This window comes from Amorphotheca resinae, assembly GCF_003019875.1.
Source record: "Amorphotheca resinae ATCC 22711 unplaced genomic scaffold M430scaffold_11, whole genome shotgun sequence".
In the NCBI taxonomy this organism is placed as follows: Eukaryota; Fungi; Ascomycota; class Leotiomycetes; order Helotiales; family Amorphothecaceae; genus Amorphotheca; species Amorphotheca resinae.
Genome location: NW_020194481.1, coordinates 1,393,859 through 1,413,379, shown reverse-complemented (window position 1 = coordinate 1,413,379; position 19,521 = coordinate 1,393,859). Strand labels below are relative to the sequence as shown.

The window sequence follows — 19,521 nt, the reverse complement described above, 5'->3', positions numbered from 1 at the left end:
AACTATTCTCGATAAAGAATAAGATACCTTTTACTTACCTTGAAAAAATAGATGAATACTACCTTACCCTAAGGTATCTATCTCTCCCCCTCCCATTCCCCAGGGTTTCACTCGCACAACGCCCATATCTCCACTCATCGAACAGCACGGCATTGACAAATCAAATCGGGAGCCATCGACTCTTCTAGCCCCTCTTTCTTCTCTTCGCATCAGGAACGAGACATCCATCCCACTGCACCGGAGTAGTACATGCCGAGTTGAAGAGCTCGTGCTTTGCCTTTGCCTTTGCTTTGCCACGCGCTGATCGACCTTTGTTGCAGGATACTACTGTACGGTATCATAATCATAATCATATCATGATTATCATGGTGTGACTTGGTAACGGTGTGCTTTGTCGATCTACCGCATTTACCTATCTATCCATCTATCTATCTATCTATCTATCTATCGGACAGGATGAATAGAGTGACGGCACAGTACTACCTTGGGTTGTAAATGCTACTTTAATCTGCGGGACTACTGTTTTATTATGGATGTGAGGCATCACTCGCATCGCATCACCATGATTCTAGGTAGGTACTTATTGCGAAATAATCAATCGTCTGTGTGTCAAGGATCTGACATCCCCCTTGTCACGCACGAACACCGAAGATAGGTATGCACTTATAGATACTACCTTACCTTACCTACCTTAATACTCCGCTGTTCTATAAGCATCAATCATGCTGGATACTACCTACCTACTCGATAAACCCCTGTTAGTATTACTACCTTACCTTACAGAAGAGTATAACGGGAGCATAATCTGAGAATAGTCTAAATTATGCAGAGGGGTCGGCATAACTTAAGGTTTGTGTAGGGGGGCTGTACACGTTGTGCCGCTGTGCGCGCGGCTAGATGGCTTCTTCTTCTGTGTGGAGTTGTACCAATTGATTGTACTGAATGTCTGTCTATACACGATACCATTGTACCATACCACGCTCGCTCAGATAACATAACCGAAAGAAGCAGCAGAACAGCGACACGCACACGCCAACAAATAAACAAGTCATAAATCATAATCAAATCATGAATTAGATCAATCCCAACATTACTGCTTCTCCCTCAGTTCAAACACTAAATGTAATTGTCCCGGGTTCGCGGTAAATTGGTCCCGCAAGTCGCCGAGCACGCCGTGCCCATCTTCACCTGTGGGGAAGCGGATGTGGTATTTGCTAACGAGGCGTGCTGTGACGAGGCGCATGTCGTCTGTGGCTAGGACTCGGCCGAGACAGCTGTGGTGGCCTTTTGCATTGATTAGTATAAGTTCAGATGGATGGATAGGATAACAAGCAGATGATATCTTACCGGTGCCAAAGGGCGCGTAGGCAGCCTTGTTACGGATCATCTCTGGCTTCTCGAACCATCGCTCTGGAAGGAATTCGTTACCGCGCTCGAAACAATCCTCTCCTACAGACAGACGACAAGTTTCGTTAGTTATCAGATAGTAGTAGTGCCAGGAAATTGCATATAAAAGGAAAACTCACGGCGCATGATAGAGTACCGCGGCGCCACAATGGTCGTGTACGGCGGGATATACGTCCCTCCAATAGTGACACCATGCTCCAGCGTTTTCCGATTGCCTCCTGTAGGAAGCACGGGATAGAATCGCAGCGCCTCGGAGATGACGGCCTCGAGATGCGGAGCACGAGATAGGGACCTCGCGTCGCGTATATCGAGACCTTGGATCTCATCGTAGATCTTCCGGGCGTGTGCTGGATTTCGAGCGAGTTCGCAGAAGATACCCAGAAGGACGGAGGCTGTTGGTTCGCTGGATTAGGTGTAAGTAAAGGAGGGGATTCCTTTAGTGGAGGGAATACTAGATTTCTACTTACCTTCCTGCTACTATGGCAAGCAAGCTATCACCATTCAACCACATCATGCTTTCCTTTCGGAAGTTGTTGGTTTTTGCATCTTCCATCAAGTAGTGCGCAACGTCTGGTACTCGTAGCTTGTCTTCCGGGACCTGCCAATCATTATTAGAATCTTTAGTCCAGCAAAAACAATATAGAATGAGAATCAAAGGGAAGATACCTGAAGTCGCTCATGCATCTGCTTCTCGCACCAGGCCACCATATCAAACCAATCCTTCAGGATCCAAACTCGAGGCATAAGCTTGAAGCCTATCTGAATAAGCCACGGAACCGCGCTGAACGGGCCTAGCAGAGACAACGCGCGCTGCAGCAAGACAATAATATGATGCCACTTCTGATCCTGCAGCATGTTGAAGGGCTTGTTGAAGACGAAGTCACCCATGGCGTCAAAGCCAAACCAGAAGAAGAGATTGCGCACGTCGGAGACCCGGTGCGCTGCTACATCTTGTTCGATGCATACGTCGAGCTGGTCGACGTACTTGAGGATCTTCTCCTCATACTGGGCAATTGCTAGAAAAGAATTCAGGACGTGGACACTAAATCTTCTTTCTCGGGATCATACTCACACTTGGTTGTAAAGCCTTGATTCCACTGACGACGGCGTGTCTGATGCAAGAACTTGTTGCGGGCCGTGACGAGTGACAAGTTTGGATCAAGAATATCATACCATTCAGATTTAACACATTCTGCCTTGGGACCGTCAATCACCCAGTAAACGTCCGGATGAAAGACAGTGACCTCGGTCGGTCCTGCGGGGCTGTCAGCAACGAACGATTCTCAGCGAAAGACCAAAGCGCTTCTTCTTCTTCCTTACCCGTGCGCACGAAATCGCCATATTTCCGATGCAAGCGGTCCAGGACAAGATGATTCTTGGACCCTCTGCACGCCCACATATGCCAGAGCTTTGTGATGCGCGCGCCCACGGGCCCAGCGAATCCAGCTCGTGCAAGCCGATTGAAGAAGAGCCGGTACACGGTGATGCTGGTGAACAGCGCGACGAGATAGCCCAGGATGGCGAAGCCAGGATAGCGAAATACGAATTTGCTCTCGAGCGTCAGCGTCCCTCCGGCGAAGGAGGAAGAGACGCTGCCGATGAACAGAGCCGCAAAGGCCAGAGAGTGGCCCACCACGATGGCCGGGGCCTGGACGTGCCACTCGCCGTGGATGTAGAAGCCGTGGTGCATGGCAAGACCAGCAATTGCGCCCAGACCGAACACAACGGCCCGGTTCGGCCTGAGGAGCTGGTCCCCGATGAATTCCAACACCGCCATAGGGATTGATTGAGCAGTGAGATGGATCTGGATCTTGCTGTTGAAGAAAGACAAGAGGAGCAGGAGGATGGCGGGGTGCAGCAGCTGCAGATGGGTAGACAGACAGACGAACCTCGATATACGAAGTAAGTACCTGCGGGGGGGATGTTTCTCCTTGGGATATTTCTGGACCCAAGGAGACGGATCAGAACATGATGGACTGACTGGCTGGCCCAGCTTAATAGAGAGAATCCCGTCCCTCGAACCGGAGAGCAAAAAGGCTTCCACACCCGTCGAGGACGACATCACCGGCAGGAAAACACGTTCCCAGAGCCGGGCAGCCAGCAGACAGCTAGCTCCACATGCTGAAAGGCACAGTAGCATCAATCAATCACACATTGTGGTCATTCACGTTTGTCTATCGTTGACGTTAGCATGGACAAGGTCAAGGTGTGGCATGGCATCAACGCAACGCACAGAGCATTTCACAAGCAAAGCGCCCCCCCTCCCCAGGCGGTGCCTTACAGCGCCCTAACCGCCCTTTCAAAAAAATATACTACTTTATCCAGCAAGCGATTCTCCGCATATTTTTGGATTAGAACAAGACCAAGACCAAGCAGGGGGTCAGTGCTATCCCACACTTCTGGACTGTGCCTCATGCTCTAAACTGGTCCGTCGGTGCCGAATGAGAAGCCCCTGCTGCATCTTTGGCCTTGCAGTACCAGCGGTCTTAGCTTGGCTGGGACAGCTTCTGACTGACCGAAAAACCCCACCGGCCCTCGAGCCTCGAGGGTTGCAATAAGGTCTGGATAAAGCAGAGTGGGGGGTTGGACGGGAAAGGAGGGGTTGGAGATAGGCGTTGAAAGGTAAGTCTCGATCACATTGTAAGGACGAGGTCTGGATATGGATATGGATCAATTTATTGAACTTCTAGATATATTTTCTAAGAAATGGTAACTACAGTGTGTATCGTAATCGACATTGACTCTCTCTAGATAGTAGTAAGTTCTTCCTCTATTGAATACCACAGCTAGGTACTATGAAATAAACCAAGACTCTCTCTAGATACTGCATTGACATCATGAACAATGAAATGGACCCGATCAAATTGACCCCGCTATATACTTCGTAGACGTCGTAACATAAACCTAGACCCCATCAAAATGACAAAACAACCCCCTCTCTAAACTTCATGAACATCATAACACGGAGTTGGACCGTTGGACCCTCAATTGACCCGACCAGGTTGAAGAATAGCCTGGAAGCGTAGGGCGACAGGCAGGAGATAGAGTGTTATCAACCACAGACACCACAATCGCCACACGCGGTCATCATCCTTCACGGCCCGTCGCATCAGAACGTGGAAAGCAATATAGACACCGAGCGTTACCACCTGCGCCGCTGGCAGAGCATATGCCCACGACGGAAGACCCCAGAAGAACACGCAGCAGCCAGACCAAGCGGTGACGAAGATGGCGATCGACCAGCGGGAAACGACGTCTCCGAAAAATAGAGGGATGGTCTTCCTCCCACGCCCCCGATCACCAGCTTGGTCTTTCAGATCTTGAATTTGCATCGTGGTAAGGATGACTCCGCTGATAATCGCGATCCAGGTGTAGCCATGCGGGGTGATTTCTGCGCCGGATCCCATGGCGATGATCAAGGAGGCGCTGTTGTACAGCCCGAATGCCACCGCAATGATCAGGTCCCGGACCAGTTCGTCGCCTCCCTTGAGATCATTGTAAAGCCAGGTCAGGAGCAGGATCAGGGCCGACTCTCTCCACACGCCCATGAGGAAGCTCAGGCCCAGCACTGTCGGGATCGAGTAGAGCATCAGCCGGCGTGTCTGCTCCGAGGTGATCCTCCCAGTGGGGATCGGTCGCCATGGCTTGTTCACAATATCCTCCTGCACCGACTCGGGAAGTCTCTGGTTGGCAAGGTCAAAGATGTAGACGTTCGCCCAGTTGAAGAGGGCCACGAGGGGAAGTCGGAGGAGGGTCCCCTCGATCGAGGGATTCTCCTGGGTGCTGAGGCATGGACCCGCCAGAGCACCTAAGACACCGAAGGCAGTATTGGGAATCACGAAGGTCGGAAAGTTACTTTCCGTAAAGAGCCAGATAAGATAGGGGAGGTCCCTGAATCGGGCGAGACTGCGCGCCTTGGGCGGATAGCCAGGTCGCGGGATGTCAGTAGCGCCTCGAAGGGCGGATCCTTGGTCTTGCTTCTCCATTGCAATGATCAAGCCTTTGAGATCTTGTTTTCCTTGAGAGACTGGTGTTGTGGTGTTGTACTGTTGAAGTGTGGAGGGTTGCCGGATTCCCATCGGCGGGGCAAAGGGATGTCCCGGAAACTTTAAGTTTATCTCATGATGGGCGAACGAGGATGTGATCAGTAGCCAGCAGCATGTGGCCGATGGGTGATGCCGGAGGGCTGGGTGTGAAGGGGACGGTGTATCTGGGTCGCATCATGTTAGTGTGAACAGAGTCAGGGAGAGTGGAATGCAGTGTGAAGGTGTGAAGGTGTGGAAGGTGGGAGGGTAGAAATGGAGGGGTGGGTCTATCCGATACCCCGCTGCCCCTCTGCCCCTCTGTACCTTTGTACGGTGAACCTCTCTGGCTCTGCGTGCTGCGCCTCTGGGTTGTACGTGTTAAGATGCACGTTTTTAGTGTAATGAGTGGATGATTCATGTATATTAAGTTGTCTAAAGAGATACAGAAAGGCTACTGTCAAGAAGTCTCTTTAGAGAGAAATCTGTCCTCTAGTAGCGATATTAGAGGTAATATTAAGACACTAGGTGCCCCTAAAAACTATACTTAGCGTATTTAGTTTTTAACACTCTTACTTAACTATAATATCGCTACTGTCTATAGTACTATTAGAGTTTGTAACTCTTACTGATTCCTAAAAATAAAACAACTAATACTAATAATACAGAATTACTCTTACTAATAGTAGAGTTCTTTATAAGAAGTAAAGGTTAACAATTTGTTAACCTATTTTCTTTAGTCGTCTTTTAGGATCCTTATTTTCTTTAGGATCTCCTTATCTTCTTATTTCCTTCTCTTACATTAACTTCTAGTAGTCGTTTTGTTAGTATAACTAAGTCTAAAGTTAATGACCGTAGGCCTAGTTACTTAGTAAAGTTGTTAAACTTAGTAGGTCCTAGTAGTTTAGTAAGTATGTCTACTACTTAGTCGTTAGTTAGTATAAAGTCGACTTATAGCGCTCTTCTTTCTACTTAATCTTAACTATAGTAATACTAAATGTTAATGTGTTTAGTTCTAGCGTAGAATTAAGGGTTCTTAACTAGGGCGATAGCGCTTATATTGTCGGCTAGTAATAATATTAGTCGCTTAGTAGCTTAAACCTTAAAGTGTTAGAGGAGTCTTAATAACTAGACTACTTCTCTAGTAGTATAAGAGAGTATAGTGTACTTAGCTTTATAAGAAGAGAGTACGACAGTTGTTTGTTTCTTACTTAACTAACTAATTACTCCTCTATAAAGAGTAAAGACATACCCTTTAATCGACTTTTAGTCCTCTTTATTATGTACTTAGTCTATATTAGTGTATCTAACTAGTTCTTCTCCTCTATAGAATTCTAGTCTAACATCTAGTGTGTGTCGTAGGTATTGTATAATCCTTTTAACCGCTCTCTAGTATAGTTGTATTAGATTAGAGGCAAACTAGCTAATAGATAAAACAGTATATACGATGTCTAGTCGAGTCCTAAGTATAGTATACATTAAGGAGCCTATAGCTAATTAATACAAGAGACAGGCTTAAGGTATTATAGTTAATCCTTTCTTAGCCTTAATAAGTTAATACTTTTCTTCTATTAGTGTCGACACGCCTTATACGTTCTATATAAAGAAGCTTTTTAGGAAGGATTTAATGTATGCCTTCTATAAAAGTCAGATCGTCTAGTCACGTAGGTTCCTCTTAACCTTAATCCCTAAGAAGAATAAGACTAGTCTAATATCCTTTATTTTGTACTATTAAAACAGCTCCTTTTTAACCTTACTAATTTTAGTAATGTCTAGTCTAAAGATTAGAAGATTATTAACATAGACTATTAAGACTATGTTACTCTTTATAAAGACTATAGCGTCTTCTAGATATGCCGTAAATCCGATTTTCTTTAAGGCGGTTTCTAGAGTCTTAAACCAAATCCTTAGTACCTACTTAAGTCTATATAAAGCCTTCTTAAGTTTATAGATTACCTATAGGCGCTTTCTATCTATATACCTAGTAGGTTAACTTATGTACACAGTCTTATCTATGTTACTATAGAGAAAGGTAGTTACTACATCTATCTGTTTAATGTAGAGTCTATAAGAGGTAGTAATTACAAACAGTACTTTATAGCTTATAGGCTTAACAACTATAGCAAAGGTCTTGTTATAGTTAATACCTTTGATTTGTTTAAAACCGTAGACTACCTATCTAGCCTTAAATCTAGTAATCTTTCTATTAGTATCCCTCTTGATTTTAAACACTTATTTACCTATAAGTAACTCTTGTTTTCTAATAGTACTGTCTACTAGTTCTTACGTTTTGTTTTTATTAAGTAAGCCTATCTCCTTATCTATAGTACGTTTCTAGTAGATTACGTTTAGTAAGTTAATAGCTTGTTTGTATATTATAGGTTCTTCTAGTTCTATAAAGATAGGATAGACATTATTCTTAGTAAGGTATTCTGTTGTGTTAGTGTCTCTTAGCGGCTCTAAGATATAGATTAACTTATAAAGTAAGTTCTTTACTATTAGGAATGCTTGTACTATAGTTAGTAGATCTTTAGTAGTTACTATAGTATATTTATCCTCTCTAACTAGAAAGGCTATAACAATACCCTTATTAAGTTCTCTATCTCGTTGTTTAGTTGTTGTTAAGACAGAGACTGTATAAGCGATGTTCCTTTACTAAGGATATAGGAAGAAAGGGTGATTGTCTAGAAAGGGGACTTAAAGGTCTTTTAGAAAGGACGTAGTGTTTTAATTTAATTAATTTAGGTACCTGCCTAAGATAAACAGTAGCTTAACTAGTACTAGGTAAAGTACTAAGGTTTGTTCTATGTTTTCCTCTTTAAACTACTATATAATTAATAGTAGTACGTTCTGATTTTACCTTAAGTGTTCTTCTAACAGTTGTACTAGGTCCTACTAGGGTAACCTGTCTAGAGCCTTATACGGCAAGACTATCTTAGCTATAAGAGGTACTAGGTAGTTCGGTCCCCTAGTTAGTAGTTTTATTAAGGGGATTAAACTAATCCGTAAGTTCTTATTAAAGATTACTATCTTAGCCTGTTCTACTACGCCTGTATAAGGGTTCTAGATATAATAGAGGTTACTAGCCTTATACCTAATTAGAAAGCGGATTTTAGACTAGTCGTCTAGCTTCTTTAGCTTTTTAGAGTGTAGAACTACCTTATATACTCGACAACTAATTCGTCGTAAGTATAAGAGATTAGGCACTTTACTAGTCTAGGCCTCGTATAGTATTATGTCTTTTAGCGTAACTATAGTAGAGCGGTTCTTAAGGTATATAACGGTCTACATAACTTTAGCTTATATTAGATTAGGTAGAAAGGAGTTATTTAAGACCGTTCTAATACGATCCTATAGGATGTAGTTGCCTTTTTTAGTAACGCTATTCTAGCTTAGTGTATAAGGAGCTATAGGCTCTTACTAAACACTTATTTGCTGTACCTAGTCTTATAGTGTTTTATTAATAAATTCTCTACTATTATTAGCCTAAATCCGTTAGATTCTAACGCCTTTTTACGTATACATTAGGTCGTAGAAAGAGATAATATACGACTAGGCTTTGTCCTTAGTTTTTATTAGGTATGTCTAGGTATACTATATTAAATCATTAGTGATTATTAGGTAGTAGGTACTACTATAGGTAGACACGATTCCCCTTAAAAACCTAAGATCTATATAAACGAGCTTAAGTAGATTAACTACGTACTATAAGATAGATAAGAGGTTAGAGTTCCTAGCCTTTCTAAGAGTGTACAAAGAGTAGTTCTAATTATTATCTGTATCTAATATTTTGATCTTATTAGTTATCTTTTATATACGCTAGACGTTTGTAATCCTAAGGTGTACTATGTACTTGTACTAGGTCTTTATTGTCTAGAGTAGCGAGTTCTAGAAGGTAAGGAATGTAATAGGTAAACTATAGTCGTCTAGGTATTTAATGTCGTCTTAGCTTAAAGTATTAAGTCAAGTAATCTGACTAAGTATAGTGCTAGTAGCTACTACTTTTGTACTATAACAGAGCTTATAGCTATCTGCTATTAGGTAGCTTCTAATGCCGAATTTCTTAAAGAGTAGGCCTAAGGAGAGAAGGTTTGTAGACATCTGTAGCGAGTATAGTACCTAGGTTAATTTTAGTAGGTAGGTACTAGTTCCCTCTTTTCTTTAGAGTATAATTTAGACGGTCTTACGTCTTGTAGTAAGTACTTGTCCTAAGCTATTTATCTAAACTAGTGTAAGGAACTTAGTAAAGGAAACAAAAAGCTCTTTTTAATAGTAGATGTATGTGTCTACTATAGAGTTAATAGCCTAGTCACGCCTATGTAGCCTGTAGTTAGTAGTAAAGGCTATAAATATAGGCTTGTATTAAAAGGACAGAAGATAAAAGAAGAATAATAAGGCGGTAAGTAAGGTAAGTCTAGCCTTAAGTTAAAGAAGAAGTGTAAAGAACAAAAGGAGAGTTACTGTAGTTATAGTCTTTTAGCTATTAATTATGTATAGTAAGTAGATCTTACGCCTAGCCTTGTCGTTAAGTACGAGTAAAGGCCTAAGGATCCTTTTATATAAGTTTAACTTGCTTAGCTATTTACTAGTCTATAGTTACTACTACTTATTATTACTTGTTAACTCTTCTGTCTTTACTTTCTTTACGTCTCTATTATTAGGCGAGTCTGTACTTCTTTTATTTAAGTCCTTTTAGAAGTAGTTGACTATATCGTGGTTTTTTATACCGTAAATGTTACACTAGTAGGACTTTCTGTTTGCTAGTAGGGGTCTTTAATGACTACCTCTACCTGTTCCTTGGCCTCGACCTCTACTACCTCTACGGCCTCTTATAGGTTTGTCTTGTTGACCTTAGTTCTTAATAAAGGCTTAGAACGCCTAGAACTGTTTAAGAGAGAAGGAATTGTCTCCTTAGGCTACAAACATAGTAGTAGTACTAGTGCCTAAGATATTACGTTACTTTTACTCTTTATCTAGGGCTATCTAGACAACGTTATTAAAGAAGAGCCTATCTATAGTCCCTATAGCTAGAGTTCTGTTTGTGTCTATAGTACGGCTAACCTAGTGTTTAAAGGACGGGCTAAGATTGTATAAGAAAGTCAGGATCTTATGTTATAAGTTTAGGGCAAGTATAGGATCTATTACTTAAAGCTCTTAGTTAACTTGTCTTATTTTTACTATAAAGTCTTTAACTAAGGTATAGCTAGTAAGGTTAGTAGATTAGTACTACTTTAGTAGTAAGTATACTAAATGTAGTCCTTACGGTTTAGTTTACTAAATAAGGTTATCTTATAGTTCTATAATATAAGCGTAGTACTCTATCTATATACGTAAGTCTTTATTAACACTAAAGAAGAGGCTACTAAGTACTACTTAGTTTTAGGTATTATAGCTTTAAAGTATTTTGTTATAGACTTCTCTTAACCTTATCTAGTTAGTAGCTATTCTAGTAAGTTTAGGTTTAATAGGCTTTTCTAGTAAAGGCTAAAGATTAGCTATACAAAATGCTTAGATTACATTACTCTTTTAGATAGATTAATTTTTAGGGCTTCTTAGCCTGTTCTTATTAGTAAAGTTGCCTTAAAAGGACAAGAGACTTCTAATCTTTTAATTGTATTAGTCTGCTATAGTTAATAGCTGTGTATATAGGTGTTGTGTAAGTTGCCCTAGTTAATCTATAGACAGTTAGAAGAAGTATTAAGGCAGTAGTTATGTTACTAGAAAGTTTGTGTTTATTAGAGTTAAAGAAGTTGTTAAGGACTTAAAGGGGTAGGATTAGGAATGTATAGGCCTTACGTACTTATAGGCATGCCAGGGCTACTTAGGGTTCTTAGGTAGTATATATATATCTTAAGAAGTAAGGGTAAGAAAGAAAGGTAAGAATTAGTTTAGATTCGAATTAAAGTATACTACGACTTACTAGCTACTTAACTATAATTCTTTACTATATTACTTATAATACTAATCTCTAACATTCTAATTCTTCTTCTTATTAAGGAGGTAGCTTATTATAGTTATAGTACTTAGTCGTTTAGAAAGAGATACTTAAAGGACTCTTATAAAAAGAGCTACTAGTAAAGAAAACCCTAGTAAAGGAACTCTTACTATAATATAGGCAAGCTATATAGTAGTTAGGCAAGAGTAGGATTAGAGAGTAAGAGACGCTAGTAACGAGTTAGTAACACTTAGTTAAGTTAAAAGGCTATAAGCGTAACTTGTAAAAGCCTAGAAACGTAATAAGGAACTTAAGTAACTAAATAAAGAGAGGGATAAAGAAAAGCGTAAGGCCTAAGAAAAGTCGCTCTAATAGCTTATTAAGAAAGAGTGTATAAGGAGCTAGTATCTCTCTTTATACCTTTATGTACCTAAAGACAAGGCTAAAGACACGATCTAAGAACAAGACAGTATCTATAATAAGGCTATAGAGTCTATAAGAAGACACCTAGTAATACCCTTAAGACTACTAGTATTTACGACAATAATAGTTAAGTAATAATAAGCCTTAGCCTTAAAACCCTTTATAAGTAAGAATATCTTAGAATATAACGACTTTATATATACTTATAAGATAGAGTTTTGTATAAGCCTTAATATCTATATAATAAAAGAGAGTAAAATTATATACGCTATACTATACTTAAAGAAGACCCCTTAATCTATATAAATACGTAAAGAGTAAGAGTAAAGAGAGGATACTAAGATATAGTACGGTTTTAAGAGAGTTATACTATCTTACTTAAGTAGCCTAGAAATAGTAAAGTTAAAGGTACTTAGCTAGTATAAGAAGGTAGTACTTTACTTAAGACAATCTATCTAGTCGTTTGTCTAATACTTAAAGCTCCTTAAGAAATAACTCTCTTCTAAATCTAAAGAGACTAGGATAAATATTCTTTTTACTAAGCTAATATAAGAGCTTTAAGTTAAGGTCGCTAAGTACGAGCTTTTATAGACCTATAAGGAACTTATTATAGTAGTAACTTAGATCTAGAGAAGTATAGTAGGTTAGGATTCTAATAACGACAAGTGTATAAAGGGGCGCTAGTAAGGATATAGTAAATATACAAGTCGTTAAAAGAGTTAGTCCTTATCTAAAGAGTACTAGTAAGGACGTAGTAAGTACTTAGTACGTTAATAGAGCCGCTTTATATCTAAGGAACATTTAGGGAAAAGAAGAGGCTTACAAGACTTACGTTCTTAATACCTTAGTATAAGCGTTAATAATACGCTATTATAATCTAGCTTAAACCTAGGCCTATACCTAGAATACTATAAGTATAAAGGAAAGAGGTATTATATAAGGGATTATAGGTCTATATCTATACTAGAGACATACCTAGAGGTCGTCTACTACGTCTATAAAGAAAAGGGCTATATAGCCTTAGCCTACCTTAAGAGGGCCGATAAGCGTACTAACTTAGAAAAAGAGAAGGCCTAAGGATAGTTACCTTAATTAACTTAGGCCTCTCTAATAAAAGAAGGTAGTTAGATTATAAAGAGTAGCTAAGGATACGCCTTCTTATCGCTATTAAGGTATAAGATAGCTAGAAGAGGATAAAGAAAGTATAGGGTCTAATTAATAGTAAGGTAAAGACTAATATAGTCTTTTAGTTTCTTATAGTTAAGTATAAGTAGTATAATAAAAACACTACCTTCTTATATTTATAGCTTTAGATAGTCGACAATAACTTAATTTTTGTCTTTAAGGAGTATTAGGTCTTAGTAAGTACTACTAACTTAAAGGGTAAGACCTAAGAAGACACGTATAAGTTCTTAGCCGTAAACCTAGAGGCATACTTAATAGTACTTAGGTACTTATAGCTTTATAAGGTAAACCCTAAGATTAATTTTGTTACTAAGATATAAGAGTATTACTAAAGACATAAAGGCGTAAAGATTATAAAACCTAAGGAATTTATATAAGTCTTAAAAAAAGAAGAAGATACACTACTATTTAAGGCGTTCTTTAAGAAAGGTTATAGTAGCCCTCTTATAGTAGCTATACTTAGTAATAGCGTGTTAATAGCGTTACGTATACCTACTAAGTATAAGGATTTTGTACGCGTGTTTAGTAATAAAGAGGTAGAGAGGCTTCTAGATAAAAACAAGGCTTAGTACATAATTAAGCTAGAACCTAGTACTAAGCCGCTATAAGGACTACTTTACCTACTAGTAAAGAAAGAAATAAAGGTATTATAAGAATACTTAGAGGACAAGTTAAAAAGGGGCTAGATTAGAAGGTCTTATAGTCTAGTAGGTATACTTATTATGTTTATACTAAAGAAAGATAAGGGCCTACGCCTTTACATTAACTACTAGGTACTAAACAAGATTACTATTAAGAATTAGACGCCTTTACTACTAATTAGTAAGACGCTAGATTAGCTTAAGAGAGCTGTAGTCTTTATAAAGCTTAACCTAAAAGATACTTACTACTATATTTATATTTAGCCTAGTAATAAGTAAAAGACAGCGTTTTATATATAATATAGCTATTTTAAGTATTACGTTATACCTTTTAGATTATATAACGTACTAGCTACGTTCTAGTAGTATATTAACGAGGCGCTAGTAGGCCTAGTAGACGTTACTTACGTAATCTACTTAGACGACATTCTAATCTTTTTAAAGAAGGTAGAAGACTACATAACGTATATATACTAAGTACTTAAATAGTTATAATAGTATAACCTCTATATTAACCTTAAGAAATACGATTTTAATACTTAGTCTATAGAGTTCTTAGGTTTTATTGTTTTAACTAAGAAAGTATTAATAGAGTTAAGCTAGGTCTCTATAATTAAAGAGTAGCTAGTACTATATACTTTTTAGGATATTTAGGTGTTTTTAGGTTTTATAAACTTTTACTACTAGTTTATTAAAGGCTACTTACGGCTAATAGTACTACTTACTAACCTCTTAAAGAGTATAAATTAAGGCAAGAAGGTAAGGCCTCTAGTATTTAGAAAGAAAGCGTAACGTATATTTAATAAGCTAAAAGAGGTATTTATAACTACTCTAATACTTACCTACTTTACGCTAAGGTTACCTACGCTTATTAAGACTAATATATCCTAGTTTACTATAGCTAAGGTTTTGTTATAACTTATTAGCTAAAGGAACATAAAGTAGTAGTACTTTATTACCTTTTACTTAAAGAAGCTAAACCTAGTATAATAGGTCTACCTAACCTATAACTAAGAGATACTAGTAATTATTATAGCGTTTAAGTACTAGAGACACTACCTTAGCTATACCTCTATACTAGTAATAGTTAAGACAGACTATAATAACCTAAAACAGTTTATAAAAAAGAAAAAGCTAAATAAGAGATAAGTACGTTAGGTCTAAAAGCTAGCTAAGTTTGATTTTAGTATTAAGTACTAGCTAAGTAAGAGTAACCTTACTAACAGCCTATTAAGGCGCTTAGACTATAAGTCTAGTACTAATAAGATTAGGTAAGACTTACTCTTAGCCCTAAGAGAGAAGCTAAGAGGCGTACTCTTAATAAGAGTTACTAGCGCTATAATAAAAGAGTAATAGATCTTAGTTATAAGGGCAAGATCTCTAGAACTCTTAAAAGGTAAGGACCCTTAAGTAAGACAAGATGTCTTAGGCTAACCTAAGCGTTAGTAGCTATAGACTAAGTAAGACACTATAAGGCCGTTAAGTACGTGTAACGTAGCTAAGACCTAGCTTAACCTTATTACTAAGACTAGTAACTATAGACACCTTGTCTTATAAGAGTCTACTAGGTTAGTAGTAGGCCTTAAAACAGTATATAACGTACTATTAGAATTAATAACTAACTTAATCTAGAATACTTAATAAGAAGACGCTTTTATTTAAAGAAAAAGATAAGAATTAATACTAATACGTAAGGTACGTACTAGTACTATAAAGAGGCGACAAGGCCTTAGTAATAGTAAGACTACCTTAAGAGGGCGATAAGGCCTTAGTAGTAGTAAGACTACTATAAGGAGCCTATAAGGCCTTAGTAATAAGATAAAAGAAGGGTAATAAAGCCTAGATACCTAAATTTAAGGTAATATTATAAGAGATAACGTAAGTAAGGAACTTAAGAATAAAAGAGATAACTACTTAAGGTAGTACGTTAACTTAACAGGTCTACTTTAGTACGATAGCTAGGTCTATATTCTAAAAAGTAAAGCCTTAAAGAGTAAGATCTTTACGATTAACTATAACGACCTAATAGTAAGGTACTTTAGTACTACTAAGACACTAGAGCTTCTTTAGTATAAATACTTTTAGTAAGGTATATACTATAATATTAAAGAATAAGTTAAGACTTATATAGTCTACTAAAGGACTAAACCTAAGAGGTACTAGCTATATAGTAGGTTAGTACTACTAGAACGGCTAACAAGGCCTTAGGCGTAGATTTTAATAGATTTTATTATAGGCCTACCCTTAAGTAAGTTTAATAAAAAGGTATTTAACTTATGTCTTATAGTTGTTAACAAGTATATAAAGGTAGCGTACTATATCTTATACTATAAGACAATTACAGCCTTATAGCTAGTAAAACTCTTTATATACTATATAGTTAAGGATTTTAAGACTTTAGAGAAGATTGTATTAGATAAGGGCCCTTAGTTTATAAGTAAGTTTTAGGCCTCCTTATGTTTTTACTTAAAGGTAAGACGCTAGCTTAGTACTATCTTTTACTTATAGAGTAACAGTTAGACTAAGGTATAAAACTAGACTATTAAACATTACCTTTAAGTATACGCGATATATAAGTAAGACGACTAGGTATTAAAGCTTGCCTTAGCTAAATTTATATATAATAATAGTGTATACTCTTTAATAAGGGTAACCTTATTCTATATACTATATAGATTCTTACTAGAGATCCGGGTTAATGTTAAGGACGACATTATAAAGGAAGAGGTAGTAGTAGTACATAAGAAGGTAAAGTAGATTAAGAAAGAGAGAGTAGCGCTAGATAAATACTAGTATAATACTATTAAAGTATAAAAGAGATTCTATAATAAGAAACGTAAACTTATGCCCTTTTAAGTAAGTAATAAGGTAATACTCTTAACTAAACACCTCTAAGTTACTAGGCCTAACAAGAAGCTATTAGATTACTACCTTAGCCTTTTTAAAGTTACTTATATTACGTTAAATAAGTTAGCCTATAAGCTTAAGTTACTTTTAGTATTTAAAATCTACCTTATATTTTATATGTCCTTACTAGAGCTATACTACTATAGAGCTAGCGTAACGTTAAAGCTACTTAGCCTAGACGTTATAAAAGGGTAGAAAGAGTTTAAGGTAGAATTAATTCTAGTATATAAAGAACAAGCTATAAGAAGGTAATACTTAGTAAGATAAAAGAAGTATACTCTTATAGACGATACGTAAGAGCCGGTAAGAAACCTTAGAAACGCTATAGACACGGTCTAAGAGTATAAGGAGGTAGTACTAATTAAAGACTAAAGTAGTATTATAAAAGAGAAACACTAGAGAAGGCGCGGGTTATAGTAAGTAGTTAGGTTAAGAATAGTTATTAATTTAGAAAAAGAAAAAAAGAAGGAAAAAGGTAAAAACAAGTCTTAGTTATACGCTAGTAACACATACGCGTAAAATAAGCCTTACGACTATATAGCCTAAGACTACTAGACTAGACTAACTACTTATTATTACTATTATTATCCTTGTTATCCTTTATATTATTATTATTATTATTATTATTGTTACTATTATAAGGATCTGTCTTAGTAATAGGTAAGAGGTTAGACTAACTAAGGTTAGTAAGTACTAGTAAAACAAAAGAGATACTTACGTTATACTAATAAGTGTCTATAATAACATTAATTAAGTAGTAGAGACCTTATAGTACGTTAACTATAATTAAGACAGCTTTAGTAGTAGTACATAAGGGCTATAAGAGGCCTTAGAGGTAGGCTTAGCGAAAATAGCTCTTAATTTACTAGGTAAAAGAGCGCTAGTAAGGCCCTAGCTTTACCTTAAGGGTCGTAGAGTAAGTAGAGACAGGATTAGCTATAATAACAGCTTTAGCGCGATTAGATAAGAAAAGTAACTTGTTAAGCTTAGCTATAAACTCTTATAAGATCTTATAACAAGCTTTATACTTAGTAGTACATTAGTTATACTTAGTCTAACCTGTCTAAGTAATATAAGTAAGCCTAGGCTTAGCTACTTATGTCTTTATATAGTAGACGTAGTAAGCGTAAGAAAGGCGCGAGAGTATACCCTATAAGCGCGAGAGTAGGTAAGGTTAGCTATAGTAGAGTAGTATTATATAAGGTAAGAGAGGGGGTTAAAAAGAGAATAAGGAAAGGCGCGACGCGTAAAGTAATAGCTTAGAAGAAAAGGCTTAGAAAAGACAGTACTAAAGAAGTATAAGAGGTAAGGCGGCTTAATTTAGAAAGAAAGGAAAAAGAAGGTAAGAAAAGGAAAGTTTACCTCTTTATATACTCTTCTTTAGTAGTATATTATAAGATACTTACTAATAATATAATATAAACATTTAGTAAGGCTTTATAAATAATTCTTTATATTAAATAAATTCTTACGTAAATAAAGTACTATAGGTAAAGAGCGGCTAGAGCCTTTATTATATAGCTTATTAAGAACGCGCTAGCGCGAATCCGGCGTAATAGGCGCGCTACTATAAGTATAGATAAAGACAAAGAGTAGATAAAAGAAAGAGATATTCTTTCTTTCTTATATTTATACTATATTATTTTAAGGTTTTAGGGTAAGAATAGTCTATATATAGGGTAAGAGCTATAAGAAGAGGTATAAGGCTTACCTAGTACGGCCCTTACGTATTCTAGGCACGCGTTACAAAAAGAGAGCTTAGCTATATCTAGTATAAGTTCTATATAACTCTAGAAAGGCGCTATATCTAGTATAGCTTATACGACTCTAAGACAGAGCTATAAGAGAGAGAGGTAATATTAGAGACTTAAAAGAGTAGGATTAAGAATGTACGGGCCTTACGTACCTATAAGTACACTAAGGCTACTTAAGGTTCTCGGGTAGTATACATATATCTTAAGGAGTAAGGGTAAGGAAGAAAGGTAAGAATTAGTTTAGATTCGAATTAAAGTATACTACGACTCGCTAGCTACTTAACTGTAATTCTCTACTATATTACCTGTAATACTAATCTCTAACAAAAGTCTTTAGTTAACGCTTTTAAGTTTGTGTTCTCTTTAGTCTGTTATATAATGTCCTTTCTAGGTCTTTAGGGCTAAAAGAAGCTTCTTTACTATTAAAGGTTTAAATGCTTAGGTTTAGATTTTACTTGTATGTATTTAGGTTTAGGTTACTCTAATAGGCTAACAGGTCTATTTTATCTAACGACCTAGATCTTATAGTCTTAGAGATCTTTTCTACTTCCTTGTCTAATAAGACAGGTCTATAAGCTAATTACTCTTCTTTCTCTTCTTTCTCTTAACTCTATAAGTCGTCTGTATTGTATATGCCTTTAGGATTAATGATCTGATTAATTCGATCCTATGCCCTTTGTACCTCTATTATTACTCGTATACTAGGTAGTAGTATAAGCGTTACCCTTCTTACTATACTAGGTTTAGGCTTTGTCCTTACTATCGTTCTTAAGAATCTTTCGTGTCTTAAGTCTAGTAGAGGTAATAGTAGTAGTAGGCTTAGTCTTAGGCTTCTAGGTTTTAGGAGTTTACTCTAGTGCCCTAGCTTTCTTTTAGGAATCGTTTCTGTTAGGTCCTTATAGAGTTCTCTAACCTCTTCGTTAGTAACTAGAACGGTTAGAGAGATAGGGCTGTTTAGTTCTCGGCTTTAATCTCGTTTAGGTCCTTTAGACTTAAATAAAGTATTACTAAGATCACTGTCTTTAAGATCTAGTTTTAGGAATGTCTTCTTAGGCATAAGGGTTTCTTTTGTTAAGTAAACGCGACTTAAGAGGTTAAGGTTAAAAGATATAATGGCTAGAGCTGACCGGGCTTATAACCTGTTAAGATACACGTTTTTAGTATAATAAGTAGATGATTCATGTATATTAAGTTGTCTAAAGAGATACAGAAAGGCTACTGTTAAGAAGTCTCTTTAGAGAGAAATC

General features: G+C 37.3%; 3 protein-coding genes across 3 annotated transcripts; 1 reads left to right on the top strand and 2 right to left on the bottom strand.

The window, feature by feature from the left end:
• Positions 1-1,090: 1,090 nt before the first annotated feature.
• Positions 1,091-3,184, bottom strand: M430DRAFT_53504 (hypothetical protein; the record flags this gene model as incomplete). The annotated part of the gene is made up of 7 exons (XM_024868387.1): positions 1,091-1,284; positions 1,348-1,449; positions 1,527-1,810; positions 1,875-2,005; positions 2,074-2,423; positions 2,480-2,662; positions 2,728-3,184. The coding sequence occupies 7 exons, from the start codon at positions 3,182-3,184 to the stop codon at positions 1,091-1,093; spliced, it is 1,701 nt and encodes a 566-aa protein (XP_024718144.1).
• Positions 3,185-4,071: 887 nt separating this feature from the next.
• M430DRAFT_37087 (hypothetical protein) lies at positions 4,072-5,494 on the bottom strand. Its single transcript, XM_024867049.1, has one exon. It carries the CDS (start codon positions 5,484-5,486, stop codon positions 4,392-4,394), a length of 1,095 nt encoding a protein of 364 aa, XP_024718143.1. The 5' UTR covers positions 5,487-5,494; the 3' UTR covers positions 4,072-4,391.
• Positions 5,495-16,514: 11,020 nt separating this feature from the next.
• On the top strand, positions 16,515-16,715 carry M430DRAFT_108017 (hypothetical protein; the record flags this gene model as incomplete). Its single annotated transcript, XM_024861187.1, has 1 exon — positions 16,515-16,715. A coding segment is annotated over one exon (201 nt), but the record flags the coding sequence as incomplete, so codon positions are not given.
• Positions 16,716-19,521: the final 2,806 nt, after the last annotated feature.

Coding starts and splice junctions, on each gene's coding strand:
- M430DRAFT_37087 (XM_024867049.1), bottom strand. CDS start 5,486: ATGGGAATCCGGCAACCCTCCACACTTCAACAGTACAACACCACAACA.